Source organism: Rhipicephalus microplus, chromosome 1, assembly GCF_043290135.1.
Source record: "Rhipicephalus microplus isolate Deutch F79 chromosome 1, USDA_Rmic, whole genome shotgun sequence".
Lineage (NCBI taxonomy): Eukaryota > Metazoa > Arthropoda > Arachnida > Ixodida > Ixodidae > Rhipicephalus > Rhipicephalus microplus.
Window position 1 is genome coordinate 114809940 of NC_134700.1, and position 16555 is coordinate 114826494.

Here is a 16555-nt window from a genome sequence, read left to right on the forward strand (position 1 = left end):
GCGGGAGGAATACACAGAAGAAGCTGAACAATTATGAATTATCAACTAGCCCACCTTTCTATTCTGTTACTCTCATTTGGCGCATTGTTGGTCTTTCCGCAGGCACGCGTTGCCGGCGTGGTGGGCCCAATGTCACTTGGCTAGCGTCCCGAGGGCGCTGTGTGGCTTCCGCAACGACCGCGGAAAGCTAGTCGGCATTGAAGATATTGACGTCAAGAGCATGCCAGAAATGGCTGGGGTAAGTTTTTTTTTTAGATGCCAAGCAGCTCTTAGGTTCACGTGTGTAACGCCGTTTATACGCGCGTCCGTACGAACGTTTAGCAACGCGTTTCCCTCACCGCAGGTGTTGGAATGGTGCCAGTAGGCAAACCTCAGGTGCGTGCGGACATCACCTGCTTCCGCGCCCACAGCACGCTTCCCGCAGCACGCGTGGCTGCCAGCTCAACTGCCCGCTCGCAACAGGCTTCCCTATCGCTTCACCCTTTCCACTTTACAACACGCTCCACCACAAATTGATAGAAGACACTCTTTCAGCTAGTTTATCTGCGATGAAATTTGCCCACAATACTGCTCAAAAAGACAGTCACTCAGCAATGCCCTAGACGAACTGGACAACCAGACTCTTTCGGAGAGAAAAAAATGACAGATCCCACGTGCAGTGGGAATCGATGATACGCGAAGCACGAATGAGAAAGGTTGATATGTCACTTGAAAATCAGCACAACTATATGATGAGGAGGTAAATGATGCCGTACATGACTTCCGTGTCAAGATTATCATGTCTCGATGTGTTGTTTACCTTCGTTCTATTCACGTCACGTGATACAAAATTCAGTATATGAGGAGCTAGCGAAACCACCGTGAGCACTCTATGAGCGTGGTATGTTGTCGTGTTGCTACATGGCACGCTTGTCAGGGTTATGTTTGCACCGGTCATATACTTTCGCCATTCATTGACGTCACGTAGAACCAAATTTGGTATATGTGGAGCTAGCAAAACGGCCGCGAGCGCATCGTGAAAGGTACAATATACTCTCATGTATTGTTGGCGCACGCACACAGCGACGCTACGTTAGCAAAACGTGAGCACTCTATAGCCTGACGCTAGGCGCGACCAGTGTCCGTCGGCGCTGCCCGAACGGCAAGTGGCGCGAAATGCGACATGCTGCATTTCCCGCCGATGCGTTACCCCTACAACACTGCATCCCCCTCTTCTCGTAACGAAGGGACGCCGGACGTGCTGAAACGCGCATGCGTCAAAGCAAGGCAGCACGGCGCGTGCCTTCGAGTATATGGCAGGGCTGGTGCCTGGCGTGGCAACGCCGACGTGACCGGACTAAATGAATGCCGGTGAGCACGCGCACCGGGTCACGTCGAAATTTATATTCGCCTTGACTGTGGCACGTAGTCACGTTCTCACATGACACGCATCTCATGATTATTATGTTTGCACCAGTCACGTACCTTCGTCATCCATTGACGTCACGTAATACCAAATTTGGCACATGTAAAGCTAGCGAAACGGCCGCGAGCGCATCATGAGCGTAGCATGTGGTCATGTTGCTACATGACACGCATCTCATGATTATCATGTTTGCACCGGTCATATACCTTCGTCATCCATTCAAGTACCGTAATACAAAATTTGATACATGTGACACTAGCGAAACACCCACGAGCGCTTCATGAGCTTGGTATGTGATGTTGTTGTTTCATGACACGCATGTAATGATTTTAAATGCGAAGCAATTCTTTGCGAGCTTTGGTGACTTTAAGCGTATCTATCTATCTATCTATCTATCTATCTATCTATCTATCTATCTATCTATCTATCTATCTATCTATCTATCTATCTATCTATATATCTATATATCTATATATCTATATATCTATCTATCTATCTATATATCTATATATCTATATATCTATCTATATATCTATCTATCTATCTATCTATCTATCTATCTATATATATATCTATATATCTATCTATATATCTATCTATCTATATATCTATCTATCTATATATCTATCTATCTATATATCTATCTATCTATATATCTATCTATCTATATATCTATCTATATATCTGTCTGTCTGTCTGTCTGTCTGTCTGTCTGTGACATTTAGCTCTCCTGGCCGTTTGGATAATAGTATCGATACCAAACTTGGTATGGCATAGCATGACTGTGCGACGAGCATATTCGACTAGTCATAACATGAAAATCATGATATGTATGTCATGAATGTCATGATTTACATTTCATGGTTTTGCAGCTCTTGCAGTGGTTGTGTTCACATGGCATGTTGCAAAGCTGGTATAGTATGACATGATTGCATAGCGAGCGCAAGCAACAGACCCTAGCTTGAAAATAATTACTTACGCGTCATGTAGCATTCTGACTCCATGCCACGCTAATGATGCGCTCACGGCCGTTTCGCTAGCGTTAATTATACCAAATTTGGTATTACGAGACGTGAATGGATGACGAAGGTATGATACTGGTGCAAACAAGATAAACTTGAGGTGCGTGTCATGCGACAACATGACTACATGACAGAGTCAAGGAGGAATAAACTTTATTTTGTATCCGGCATGCTAGTGGGCGGGGATCCCGCCTAGGTGTAGGCTAGAAGGTCTTGCCTCCTAGCGGCTTCCTCGGCCCAGTGGATTGCCCACAGCTGATCGTCCAGGGCTGAACGGAGCAGCACAGCCAGCCAACGCGCGCGGAGGCTTACGGTGGAGGTTGCGTTCTCATTACTGTGTTCATTTAATCCGTGGCATTCCTATAGTATATGTTCTAAGGAAGCTCGTGCCTGACAATCTTTGCATTGAGCGGTCGCGTAGATTTCTGGATGCATAGCATGTAGTAGCACTGGATTTCTGTAGGATCTTGTTTGTAATTGTTACAATTGGATATACTGTGCCCTGTCGAGTTTATGATGAGGAGGGGGGTAAACACGCCTCTGTGATTTATAATGTTTCGTAATTTCATTGGATTGGATAAACTTTTATTTGGTCCTCCAAAACACAGATCACTGTGTTGCGGGCAGCTCCCACGTGGGGACTGAGATGCCAAGCTCCTCAGCCTCCTCGCGGGCTTGGTGGACAGCCCAGAGCTGGTCTGCCAAGGATGAGCTGCGGATTGCCGCCTCCCATCTGGCAGAGGTGATGTTCGATGTATGAGCGAATTTGGTGCACTGCCAGAGCATGTGTTCTAACGAAGCTATTTCCCCACAATGTTGACAAAGATTACTTGGGTATAGGTCAGGGTACATGATGTGTAACATTTTCAAAGTAGGGTACATCCGCGTTTGCAAAAACCTTAATTGAACGGCTTGGGGTCGGGTTAGATTTTTGTGAGGTGGAGGAAAAATCCTTCTAGACAGGTAGAAATGTTTAGTGAGCTCGTTATATGTTGTAAGAATTTCCCGGTTATCCCCTTCACTGGTAGAACGCATCCCCGGGGAGGCGCGGTTGGAGAGTTCTCGCGCCGCCTCGTGTGCTGCTTCATTGAGATTGGGTGGGGAATCGTTGATTTGCCCAAGGTGAGCTGGGAACACTCTCAGAAGATGATGCGTTATGTTCTTGCCTTGAAGTATTCTCAGCGTTTGTTCAGAGACCGTCCCCTTGGCGAACGCCCGTAGTGCTGCCATGAAATCACTGTAGGCGACTTCAATGTTATCCATATTGAGTGCTAAGGTGATGGCCACCTGTTCCGCAATGATTGGGTCTTTCGTCTTGACCGTCGCAGAGTTGACGACATGGCCAGCCCCATCGACCACCGCTGCCACAAACGCTTTACGGTTCCCATTGGCGTAGGAAGCCTCGTCAACAAATACAGCCCCTCCTTCCTCGTTTGAGACTTGACGAAGTAAAGTCCTGGCCCTCGCTACTCTTCTTCCGACGTTGTGTTCTGGATGCATGTTTCCTGGTATAGGAGACACCGTGATATTCTCGCTGATGTTGTCGGGGATATCATTGTAATTGTGCCTGATTGCCATTGCGTGGTGGCCCAGCTCCTGCAGGATCATTCTTCCCGACCTTGTTGTAGATAACCTCGCAAACTGTGCTCTCTCTTGGGCTTCTGCTATTTCTTCGAGCGTGTTGTGAATGCCAAGCTCAAGCAGACGCTCGGTGCTGGTATGTAGGGGTAAGCCCAGGACCTTCTAGATAACTTTCCTGAGGAGCACATTCAGTGTCTCGGACTCTGTTCTTCACCAGTTGTGCATTGCTGCCTGGTACGTGAAGTGGCTTAAAAGAAACGCATGCATCAACCTGATCAGGTTGTCTTCCTTGATCCCATTTCTTTTGTTGGCCACTCTGCGTATTAGGCGCACCGCACTGTCTGTTTTCCAAGTTAACTTGGCTATAGAATTGCTGTTGGCGTCGGTAGACTCTATCAGCATGCCCAGGACTTTGTTGGAGTCGACCCTCAGGATGGCAACCCCTTGATTTGTATGGAGGTGGATGTCTATCTGGTTTAACGGCTTCCATGCCCTGGGCTTCGGTTCCCGGCGTGCATCGTAATTTCATTAAACGTTGTCATTCGGTCCTCCACCTCTCACACATTTGGAAATTCTGGCGAGGGATCAACATTAGTCGTAGCCCGGAAAGTGAGTCCTCGAGCTACGTTGATGACACAGTCAAGGCGCCAATACATTTCAAGTGACGCGGTGCGCGTACTCGCCGGCGTTCCTTGTGTCATGTCACGCCGGCGTTGCCACGCTAGGCGCCGTTCCTGCCATATACTCGCAGGGGCATGCCGTGCTGTGTTGCTTTGACGCATGCGCGTTTCAGCGCGTCTGGCGTTCCCCCGTCACGAAACGAGGGAGACGCATTGTTGTCTCGGTAACGCCTCGGTGCGAAACCCAGCATGTCGCCTTTCGCGCTGGTTGCCGTAGGGTCGAGCCGACGGACGCTGGTCGCGCCTGGCTTCAGACTACAGGTGGTGGTGGTGGTAAAAAAACATTTATTTCAGAAAAAGTCTACTAGAGAGTGCCGACGTGGCCCATCGGCGTGCTAGAGTGGCAAGACCCTATTCCGGGACGCCAGTGGAGCGGGAAGCTGCCCGTGCGCGCTCCACCAAGGAGCGTTGTGCAGCCAAGGTAGAGCAGCCGAACAGGTGCTCCTCCCAAGCCTCTCTAGTTGGGATAGGAAAAGGGGATGAGAAAGAGACGGGATTAACTGGGAATGATGCTACGACGTGATATGTGTCGGCGAGGACATGACAGGTCGAGCAGGTGTCATTGATTTCCAGCAAAAAGTGCCTGGCGACCGCCGGACTGATAAAGGTGTTCGTCTGCAGGCGGCGTAGCAGTCGTTCGTCCGCTTTCTCCAAACCGCGTGCGGGGTCCGGGTAGAGGAGGCGCGAAGTCCGGTAATAAGCCAAAATTTCGCGAAAGCGCGTCAGGTTGGTATTGCCCGATTCCGTCTCGGAACATGGAGGGGCAACGGCCCGGACAGGAGAAGCGCGGGCAGCGGCATTTGCCGCCTCGTTGCCGGGCAGGCCCGAGTGGCCTGGGGTCCAGACTATACGAATGGGATGAGGGTTAAAGCGCCAAGAGGCTGCCTGTAGCAGGCTAGCCACCAGCGGGGCAATGGAACCCTGAAGGTACTGAGAACAGGCCGAGCGCGAGTCCGTCAGGATGGTGCGTGAGGCAGGTTGAGAGGCGGCGAAAGCTATGGCAACCTCGTCAGCGTGCGTTACTGTGTCTGCTCGAAAGGAGAGGCCATCTACGTGTTTGCCCTCTGTACTCACGTCAGCCATGAAGTGACCCGAGCGGGAGGGACCCGAGACGTCCACGTAGAAAACACCAGGACGATCGGAGTGTCGCGTATGAAGGGCCGCGGTGAGTGCTAGTCTACGGCCAGGATGGAGGTCGGGGTTCATATTACGGGGTAGAGGTTCCACCCGTAGCTTTTGACGCCAGAGCTCTGGTACCGGCTGCAGAGGGTCTGAGTCAGATATCGGGTTAAGGCCAAGTTTGTGTAGAAGACGGCGCCCTGAAGGCGTCTGCGACAGTCAATTGATTTGGTTAACGTGATGAGCTTCGCGCATCTCTGCAAAGGTGTTGTGTACCCCCAGAGCCGCGAATCGGCTGTTGGAAGTTGCAATAGGTAGGTCCAGAGCGCGTTTGTATACTGAACGAAGAAGGACGTCCAGCTGGTGCTCGTGTCGACGACGCAGGCGAAGGTAAGGCAAGGCGACTGGTCACAAACGCGTGGACCAATCGGAGGGACTGAGACCCGCGGATGCCGCCGCGCTTGTAGAAACTCGCCGTATCATGCGGGTCACCTGTTCGCTGGTGCGTCTGAGGCCTGCTATTGTGCCCTTTGGATCCAAGGACGATGTGAAGTGAAGGCCAAGAACCCGTATATTTTGCACTGACGGGACGGGCCCGGATGGAACAAAAATTTGAGGCGGCGGTAGCGCAGAGACTGAAAGAACAGCCGAGTTAGCTGGAGAGCACTCCAGGCCGCATGAACCTGCGTAGGTGTCCACCAGAAGGGCAGCCTTTTGCAGGCGTTCTTCGATTTGCGCAAAGGAGGCGGTGTTGCTCCAGATTGTGATATCGTCTGCATACAGTGCGTGTTGTATTCCCTCGACCTCGCTTAGAAGAGAGGGGAGGTTCATCATCGCCAGGTTAAAAATCAGAGGAGACAGGACTGCCCATTGAGGTGTACCCCGCGTGCCTAATAAGTACGGGCCGTGTTCGGTAGAATTAAGGCGAATGAAGGCAGTGCGATGTGATAGAAAGGCGCGAATGTAGTTGAAAGCCTTCTGCCCGCAGTTTGTGGTAGACAGGTTAGTGAGTATAGTGCTGTGTTTGACGTTGTCGAACGCCCCGCGGAGATCGAGAGCGAGCACGGCCTTATCGTTATGGCGCATAGTAGTCGGCTCTATGGTATCGTGCTGAAGCTGGAGCAGGACGTCCTGCGCCGACAGATTCGGGCGAAAGCCAAACATCGTGTCGGCAAAGGTCCTCCTGGCCTCCAAGTAGGCGGAAAAGCGTTCGCGAACCGTGCTTTTCATGAGTGTGCCTGCGCAAGACGTAAGTGAGATGAGTCTCAGTGCCTCAATACTAACGGACTTTGCCGATGTGGAAATGAATGTCACGACCGATGTGGTCCATTCCGTTGGAAGCGGAGAGCCGTCCCATATCGTATTTATAAGGTGGAGTAGCGAGAGGTGTGCTTGGTCGGGAAGATTTGCCAGGAGCGATACTGTGATTCCGTCGCATCCAGGGGCCGTGCCCTGTCGCATTTTCGTGAGTGCAAATCGTAAATCAAAAAGCGTGTATGGGGCATCGAGGTCGTTGTTAGGGGCGCCTGAATACGTATATGCTGGGTCTGCGGGATCAATTGTGCGGCAGATGTAGCGGTCACAATTTTCTCACGCGAGTTCATCCGTAGTGCCCTGAAAGGCATGCAGAACATGGTGAAGCTGGCGTTGCGTTTCTCCCCTGGTGATGGAGGGATAGAGAAGGCCTCTAAAGAGTCGCCACGCACTCTTAGAGCTCATCTGGTTTGCAGCCTTCGAACAGGTGTCTGCCCAGTTAGCATCGGAAAGTTGTGCGGAGTATGCGGCCGCCTCTGCATTGAGCGGCTCAATGCGAGCGCGAAGTTCCCGATTAAGTTTGTTGCGTTTCCAGCGCCTTATGAGCCCGCGGTGAGCGTGCCAAAGATGTAGGAGGTGTGGATCGATTGCAGGAGTCAAATTAGAGGTTGCAAGGATGCGTGTGTTCGCTTGTTTCATACGGAGGGCGTATGATGCCCACGGTGCATATTCAGTCGAGGAGAGGATGGCGGGGAATGGTTGCATTCTGAACTGAGTCCAAACGGTGAGACGGGCTTGGCCCCAGTGTTGGCGCATTTTCTGCCGCGGTGTGAACGAAATGCGGAGTAAAAAGTGACTGCTGCCTAGGGTTTCGCCTAAATTTTCTTATGTAGCATCGCGGATGTGACGGGTGAGGGAGAGGTCGGGGCATGTGTCTCGCGTGACCGAGTTGCCGGAACGTGTGGGTCGTGCCGGATCAGTAAGAAGCGTCAGGCTCAGCGAGGAAATGAGCTCCTTGAGCTCTCTGCCCCGGGCCTTCTCGTAGGGGTAACCCCAGTGAGGGCTGGGGGCATTAAAGTTCCCGACAATCACCAGTGGTTGTCGGGCCGCTATACGCAGCGCCCGATTAAAGAGATGCGCAAACGAAGCCCTCGCAAGTCGAGGGGGACAGTACACGTTTAAGATATGTATTGGTGGTTGGCCCCTCCGCTGATACAGCACTAATATCATGCAGTAGTCGTAAGGAAGATCGAGATCGAGGTCAATCTGTATCGCCATGTAAGCTTTATGCACAAGGAGGCATGTGGTGGTGCTGCCTACATAGGAGCAGTATCCAGAAAGGGATGGAGCAGGACCAGATTCTCGGAGCGCCAAGACGACCGGCTGAGAGCCATGTGAGCTGAGGAAAAGGGAAAGATGTGAACGCTTTCGCCTGTTCCCGAAGCCTCCAGGGTTCCACTGTATGATCTCGGATTTAGACGCAATGTTTGAACGGGACGTACGATTGGTAGCCATTGTGACTGTCTTTGGTTTTATATTTGGTCCTCCATGTCCCGCTCGGAACCCTCAGAGGCAGGGAGGGGCACGGAGGCCGGATTGTCCGACGGCGGTGTGGTGATAGCCACCTTACGACGACGCCAAGGAGCTGTACCCTCACTGCTCACCGAGCAGGAGCGAGAACGCGATGCCTTGGGTTGAAACTGGGTGATTGCCCAGGCTTGAATAGCCTTGGTAACCTCTACTACTATGCGTTGGACCGAGAAGCTGGTGAGGAGGTGATTAATCGAAGCTTCGACGCGCGTGAGGCGTTCCTCTACGCGCGGGGCGCGCTCTTCGCTAGCGAGAGTTTGGTTAGCGGTAAAGAGAACCTGAGGTGCCCCAGGAGCCTCAAGAGCTTCTGGAGTAGATGTGGCACCGGTTCCGAGTGCTGGAGTACACATGGCTGCTTGAACCGGTGGTTTCATGGGAGTGGACTTAGCGCGAGGACTACGCTTGGACGTAGCTGGCGTAGCCGCTTGGACAGACGACGCAATACCGGATGGCCTTGCAGTACACTGTTGTTGGGGTTGAAGTCGCTTATTTAAGAGTTCGAGTTGTTTAGTTAAAAGAGAATTTTGCTTTTGAAGTGCCGCAACTTGCTGGCGAAGGGCCGCAAGTTCGGGAGAAGGAGGATCGACAGAAGGGGGTGAGAGAGGCTTAGAAGCAGCATTCCCTGCCCAACTGCTCACCTGAGGTACCGCCGCTGGTGCTTCGAGCGGTGGGAATGCTTGAGTGTCGGCGTAGAGTGGTGAAGCCGAATGATGCAGGTTGGTGCTGCTGTCTGGCTGTGACGAACATGAGGTGGTCCCTCGAGGAGATGTTGAGGGCTGCTTGCGTTTCCGATATTTTCGACATTTTACCGTGCAGACACTGGTCCCAGTCTCATGGGCGCCGTGGCAGAGGAGGCACTTGGGGTGGCAGTCGTGGGCATTGAGACCTGCAGGTGCGGGGGTTCCACATTTGGCACACTGGGTTGGAGCGGCGTGAGGACACTGAGGTGGTCGATGACCGATGGTACCGCACTTGGTGCAAACAGGGACCGTTTTCTTGTACGCGTGGATATACGTCGCCACGCAGTGGTAGAAAAGGAAGCGGGGTAACTTCGTGCCCTCGAAAGTCACCACCGCCGCCGCAGAATCTCCGAATTTGCGGACCGCGAGGATAGTACCTCGAGGCCAATGCAGTTCTGACTTGATCTTCTCCGGGCTTTCAGCAGGGTTTATGTTGATGACGCCCTTGCTTGTGTCCCCTGGTGCCTTGGCGTGGCCCCGAACGGGCAGCTGCTGATCCCCCACTTGCATCTGGAAGTCCCCAAGGAGTCGTTGTGCCATAGGCAAAATGGTGGTGCTACAGACCAAGATGTTTTGTTCCCAGATCGGCCACACTTGAATTTGCGTGGTAGTCTGGTCGCCGAGGTAGCCGCGGATGGCGTCGCCTGCGCGATCGGCCGGGACGAATGTGCGTAGCTCGCAGGGAACGCGAGGTTTCACTACTACGATGTAGTCGTCGCGAGAGAGGCGAGGAGTTTGACGCGGACGCCACTTGCGTTGCTTCGCTGGCTGCGAGGACGGAGCAGAGGTAGGCACACCACCGGAGGGATGGCGCGCCGGCGTTCCTTGCAAGGCTGGGGAATGGTGGCCCGCCGTGGCGTCTCGTTGTTGTTGAGACGCAGACTTCGATTTCGCTTGCTTGCGTTGCCACAGTCTCACGATGTCGTCGAGGTATTCATCTTCTGATGGCATAGTGTTTTCGGAGGATGAAATCTCCATGGAGAGCATTTGGCTTGAGGAAGGATCATAGCCCGTAACCACGTTAGCGGCCGCCATCGCCGGGCTGAGAGCCCTTAGCGAGGCGGCGTTGTAGCCGGGAGTGAAGGACGTCCCTCAAGTTGTCAGAACTGGACCCACCTGGACGAAAGTGTTGTCTAGGCGAAGCGGAGAACTCGGCGGTGACGATAAATCCAAGTTTCAGGGGTACCAAGGTGGATGTCCGCAGAAATAGCAGAAAATCTATGGAGGCGATGTGGAGTGCGTCCGTCACCATCGAGCGCTCGCAGCGCCCCCTCAGATTACAGAGTGCTCACGTTTTGATAACGTAGCGTCGCTGTGCCCAGCGTGCGCGCGCGTCAATGCTACATTGGAGTATATTGGGCGCTTCATGATGTGCTCGCGGCTGTTTTGCTAACTCCGCATATACCAAGTTTGGTGTTAAGTGACGTCAATGGATGACAAAATATATGATTGGTGCAAACATGATTATCCTGATACGCATGTCATGTAAGCACATGACAACATACCACACTCATAGCGTGCTCGCGGCCGTTTCGCTAGCTCCACATATACTAAATTTGGTATCACGTGATTTGAATAGATCACGAAGGTAAACGACACATTAAAGCATGATAAATTATAACACGGAAGTCTTGTACGGCATTGTTTACTTCGACCTCATAATGCTGTGCTGATTTTAAAGTGGCATACTAACGATTCCCATTCGTGTTTCGCATATCATCGAGTCCCACTGTACGTGGAATCTGCCATTTTTTTGTCATCATTGCGTCGCCGATACAACGCATTCATACAGCTCCAATATACCCACATTCTTCTTGCACAGATATGTAGCCCAGAGCACACGTGCCTACAAAGCGTGAAAGTGTGGGCTCAAACTCATACAGTGCCAAAACAATTTGTTTTTTATACGTTGATACAGTGAAGCTGTAAATCGAACACCTACGTAATTTTCAGCGACCAAGCGTGTCTGCCCATAAATACTGAAAAATTTTTCGTGACCTCCTCCTAGTAATTGGTGAGTTCACATATTCAGGTCATGGTGTGGCGTAATCACGACGTTACAAATAACCGAAATTTGTGAAGAGATGGGGATCGGTCGAAGGTATACTTGATCTGATCCCAGAGGTTGTGCTGCACCAAGTGAGATGTTTAAAGGTTCAGCGTAGCGTGGGTCGAATCTAGGCACCGTGCTGACGTGGTTGTCCGTAGCCTGGTATGGGTCGAGCGCGAATTGTGACAAAAGCCAAAGAGCATAGCGGCTATGAGAAATGCTGTAGAGAGTGGAGACGAAAATATGCATGTCAGCATTGGAGCCACTTTCACAGACGACAGTGGTTCTAACTTTTTTTTCTCCATTGCGAAAGTGGTCGTCTTGAGGGTTCTGCCAGTTTCTTCCTTCCTCCCTCAACCTTTTCCTGTTGGAATTTTGGCTTCCTCAGGTATCACTCCATGGATTTCGAGCTGACTGGTTGGGTTGTACAAGATCGCTGGCGCCAGCGTAGCTCTCGCCGATCGGCCCGCCGTCCGCGATCTACTAGCGTCGTGTAGCCCTCGCCAATTGATGCCCCGATTTCGCGCTCCTTGGACCGTGTCACGGATTTTATATTTTCTTCCCTCTTCCTATGCTCGTGTGTGGCGAGTGCGTTGTCCTATTTGTCTTGCTAATATTGTTTTATTCTCTTCCTCCTCCCCTCGAAGGCCGTGGGCCGAGTCGGCTGAATTTAGTTGCCTTTTTTTACAAAACCCCTTTCTACTAAAAAGTAGATAATTCCCACGACAGCCTGCTAAGGCTGTTGCAGAAATTTTGACATCACAATGTTGGGGCCTGGCAGCCTCAAGTGCCTTCGCCACCTGTGTAGCTTGCGCGCTTTTCCGCTTCTAAGTAGCTTGCTACAACGTAAATAAACATTTCGTATTAATATATGGTAATTTACAACTGCAAGAAGAAGCTGTTTTGGACTTGAGTGTACCTTAAGGTGCCACACTTTAAACACTTAAGTGGCAGTTGTTCTCTGGTCTATCAGATCGCAAATTGTACGCGATGCATGTAGGTGCAGTCGATACATCACTGCTACCGTACAGCCATATCAACTGGGTACAGCGGTTAAGGTGTCTGCGAAAAGCTTAAACACAATAATGATTTCTGCTTCACATTGACAATTCACCACAGAAAACAATTGGAGTAAGAAAATTGTTCCAGATACCGATGTTTGCTTACATATATTATTCCCTTGATGAATTACTTGACCTTGGTTAAAACACGTTAGACTACTCTTTTAATATTGCTATTGTTACTTGTGCACACATATGTCACTCATAGCCATCTATTTTTTTTCTTAAATATACGAAGATCTATCTCTTTTTGAATGCTTATTGTTGCGGCTCCGGAGCACAAGATTCAAAGCGTCGACATCAGACTGCTTTTTCGGCAAGCTATGCGCCAGATACGACAGAACCAACACCAGACCCGTGCCATTCGCTTTTATAGAAACGCGATAACCGAACACATCATCAACAAAACGCGAGGAGACACCTGACACACGCGCACACCTGCGATGTGACGCAACATGGCTGGCGCAATATTGCGGCCGTGAGTGGAACACTTTGTCTCTGCCTATGTTCTCTGTCACTCTTTGTTTAAGGTGCTTCGTGCCGATCAGGAGGTTTTTTGGACGCTGGTATGAAATGTGCTATATGGCATGATGGGCTCTTCGAAACTGGGCTATCGGCGTCAAATAAAACGCGAGTAGCGCGAGCGTTTGCTCTGCAATAAGGTGTAGCTTTCAGCTGTGGATGTGGCGCGCACGTCCGGTATGGCAGCACTGCCCAAACTCCCTGCCACGCGACATTCTCTATTCTCTTCTGGTTCGCATATGGTGACAACGGCAATGGCGGGCTTGTACGTGCGTTCAAAGATGTGTTGGTCGTTGATCCTATCTTGGCTTTCATTTCTTCGTCTTTACAAATAGTATTGAAACCGGCTTGGGGGTGTTTGCAGTGCTGCCAAACTGGAGAGGCGTGCTTTTCAGTAGCGATGACTGGACGGGGTGCACTGCACCATTGTTAATGCTTGCCGTGGTTAATTTGACTGCTAAACTACTTGAAGGAGGCAACATAAGGAAATTAAAAACAGTTTATTCTCAGGTCACACAGATGGTATTTATATGGCGGCACTGCTGAGTTGTCAATCCTGAAGCGAAGCATGGTGAGCAAACCTTTAATCGGTGTGAATACCACCCGTTAATGCTGTTGAGTGGTGCTCTCAAGGGTAAATAGTGGGCGTCCACCATGTTTTTGTTGCATTTGTTAAATCTGGTCGAACACCTGTCCTGTACTAGTACTAGGTTCTACTTTGCTGTCTTTAAAGAATACGGTGCCGTTTAGGCACCTTCGGTACTCATGACCGCAATAAACAAGGCAAACAATTGCATCACACTTGACATGAAACGCCGTATGTTAAAGCTCTGACATTATAAATAAATATAAAAAGAAACCTAGACCTGGTTAAACTTACTGCAACGGGCAGCAGTTAACAGGACAACACTGTGCGCACTCAAGGGAGCCACTCAAGGGAGCCACTCAAGGCCAGGCAAAGCTGTACACATTGTTGCTGTTGTAATCAGTATTCTTGTGGCCATTACCGTGTGCAGACGCTGCGTACAAGATGCCCTATACATGGTTTCAGAAGTGGAGTGTGAACCCAAGCCCTTTGTTGATGAGCATGATGGTTACGATGGAACAAAAGCTTCGATGTCCAGAGATTTCTCAGTGTTCAGTTCTATCTGCTTTGCTGTGGAGGGGTTGTAGTCCATACTAGCTCTGCTACTGCATATCGATAACTTCTGCATCAAGAAAAGAGAAAGGGTATCCAAAAGAAAGAATCGGCTAAAAAAGAAATAAAAACACAAATGCACACTACAACCAGGTCAATGTACAGTTTGTTTGCGGTAGTTGACACTGTCATAAAAAACTCGCGCGCACAGCTTTCTTTTTCTACTCTCAGTGTATGCACTAACACATCATTTCATATATGCCAACCCTGAGCTGTATATGACAAGTGCCTATTCATACCATTCTCCACTAAAACGTCTGTCGGGAAGACATTGTTCTTGTTTCGAAGCTGCGTCACAGGCCATAACTCTAAATTCTGTATTGTGAGGGGTCATCTGTCCAAACTTGCTAATTTCTTCCTTAATTTTTCTTCTTTCATTTGCGTATTTTACACGCTCCAAAAAGCATGGCCAAAATTCTCTTCTGCCTAGCCACAGTGGCGTTTCGGTGACTAAGAACGATGTATAATGTGGAGGAAGCTCAGTGTCTTGTCGTGTTAAGTCTGGTGCGAAAGTTTGCTGACAGCTTCGAGCATATGCGCAAATGGCAAGACTCATGAAATGGTTCAAAGAGAAATTTTTCTAAGAATTGTTGATTTAAAATTGTCAAAGGGTGAACTGTCAGCGACTTCCTTCACATTTTATATAGTGGACAGATGCAAAGGTGGTCCCGGTTGCAGTCAACGCAAAATCTGTGCATGTCGGTATCTGTCGACATCGAAGAGCGAGACACGGCTATCGAACTCGGCACTAACAACCAGCAAACTCTAGCTACTCCTCGTTCTGTTTGATAGCTTTCGTTGTTAGAAAATAACTGGTAGAAACGGTGTTTACATTACCGGCATTACCGGTTTTATAAAGATGCATAATTTAAATTCGGTGCATTTCATAATGAACCAATATCGCCTAAGCCTTTCCGTCCGTCCGTCCTTTTTTCTTGTTTGTTTGTTCTTTCGTTTGCATCTTTAGCTGCATGCGAACGTGGGGACCCTGCATCGCTGTAGTTACACTTAACCACAGAGTCTCGAGAGTGGTTGAAACATTTTCAGAAAAGGACCCTGTAGACACAGCGTTGTGAGAAAGCCTGTTGTGGTAGAAGTTATTTTACAATAACGTAACAAAGATAACATGTTTCAATTTGATAGTGTGGGAAGATGGGCGAGTTGGCCTGACGACATCCTTGGAAACAGTTCAGTGGGCACACAACAGACAGGCCTGTTCGTCTTCTCGCTTTTCGTTTTTCGTCTATCGTGTGCGCGCTAAAATGTTTTTTGAGAATTACATGTTTCAACCTTCGACTCCTCAAGCGCTGATAGAATATACGCCTGCTATCACTGTAATTTGAACAGAATTGCACAGTAGCGTGCACAATGTTGTGTTGAAAATGACGTACTTTTTTTCTAGCATAAGTGCCAACGATTCATGAGAATTTGGGCTACCCTATACTCGTCAATTAAGTCATCGTGCCTGACAAGCCCACGACACGCGTACAACTTCTCAGTTGTTTTCACAAATCCATTGATACGTCTCTTCACTCTTGGGTCAGAGCAACAAAAACACGTACCACCATTCGGCAAGCACCATTCGGCATGGTGGATAAACTTTAAAAAGGGAACCTACAAAACATGTTATAGGAACACACGGTTTGGTAGTGAATATGTTTAACCTTAATTCATTTTCCCACTACGTCTCTCAGTATTACTGCGTGTGACAACTATGAAATATTTATCCTGCTTTTCCCCTTTCTTTGCAGACTATGTGGTCAGAAGGCGTATGCATGCGCTTTTGTGATCGCCTCCTTTCATTCATCAAAGAGCACACAGAGGTGGACGACGGAAGGTCAGTGAAAGTTTGTCATCATTTCCGATTAGGCCTAATTTTTTGGCACTATTGCACCCGGGTTATGGCTCTAGAATTTCCATTTCTTTCCGTAAATTTGCACTTGATGCACAATTAAAGAAATAAAAGTATGCACATAGACCTTATGCGTCTTCGGCCAGGGTTTCGAATTGGTAATCATAGCCTTAAGTCTGAATTCGACGAACGTGCCGCAAAGCGTATTATGAAGCAAACTTTTTAACTAACACCGGTAACTTCCGTTTTGCACATTTTGCTGTATTCAGTGAAGTTCGGTGTACCGAATGCAGGATATAGTTTCTCGGGCTTTTCGCGCTTTTAAAAGCTGTCGTGCAAGCTGCGCGACAGCTTGCACGACAGCTTGTGCTAGCTGCGCTTTTACAAGCTGTCGCATAAGCATGCTTTACGGGCTGGATCAGCTGGGAGGCACGCACATCTCTTGCACAAAAGGTATAATGAAGCCTTCAAGACCACACAA

At 49.6% G+C, this 16555-nt stretch overlaps 1 protein-coding gene across 3 annotated transcripts in view; it reads left to right on the forward strand.

The window, feature by feature from the left end:
• The window catches only part of LOC119178439 (decapping and exoribonuclease protein), an 80207-nt gene that overhangs the window by 37811 nt on the left and 25841 nt on the right, over positions 1–16555 (forward strand). For all 3 annotated transcript variants that reach the window (XM_075887298.1, XM_075887297.1, XM_075887299.1), the window contains exons 4-5: positions 103–238; positions 15974–16059. In XM_075887298.1, coding sequence (XP_075743413.1) covers positions 103–238; positions 15974–16059 — 222 coding nt within the window. The remainder of the gene's footprint in view (positions 1–102; positions 239–15973; positions 16060–16555) is intronic.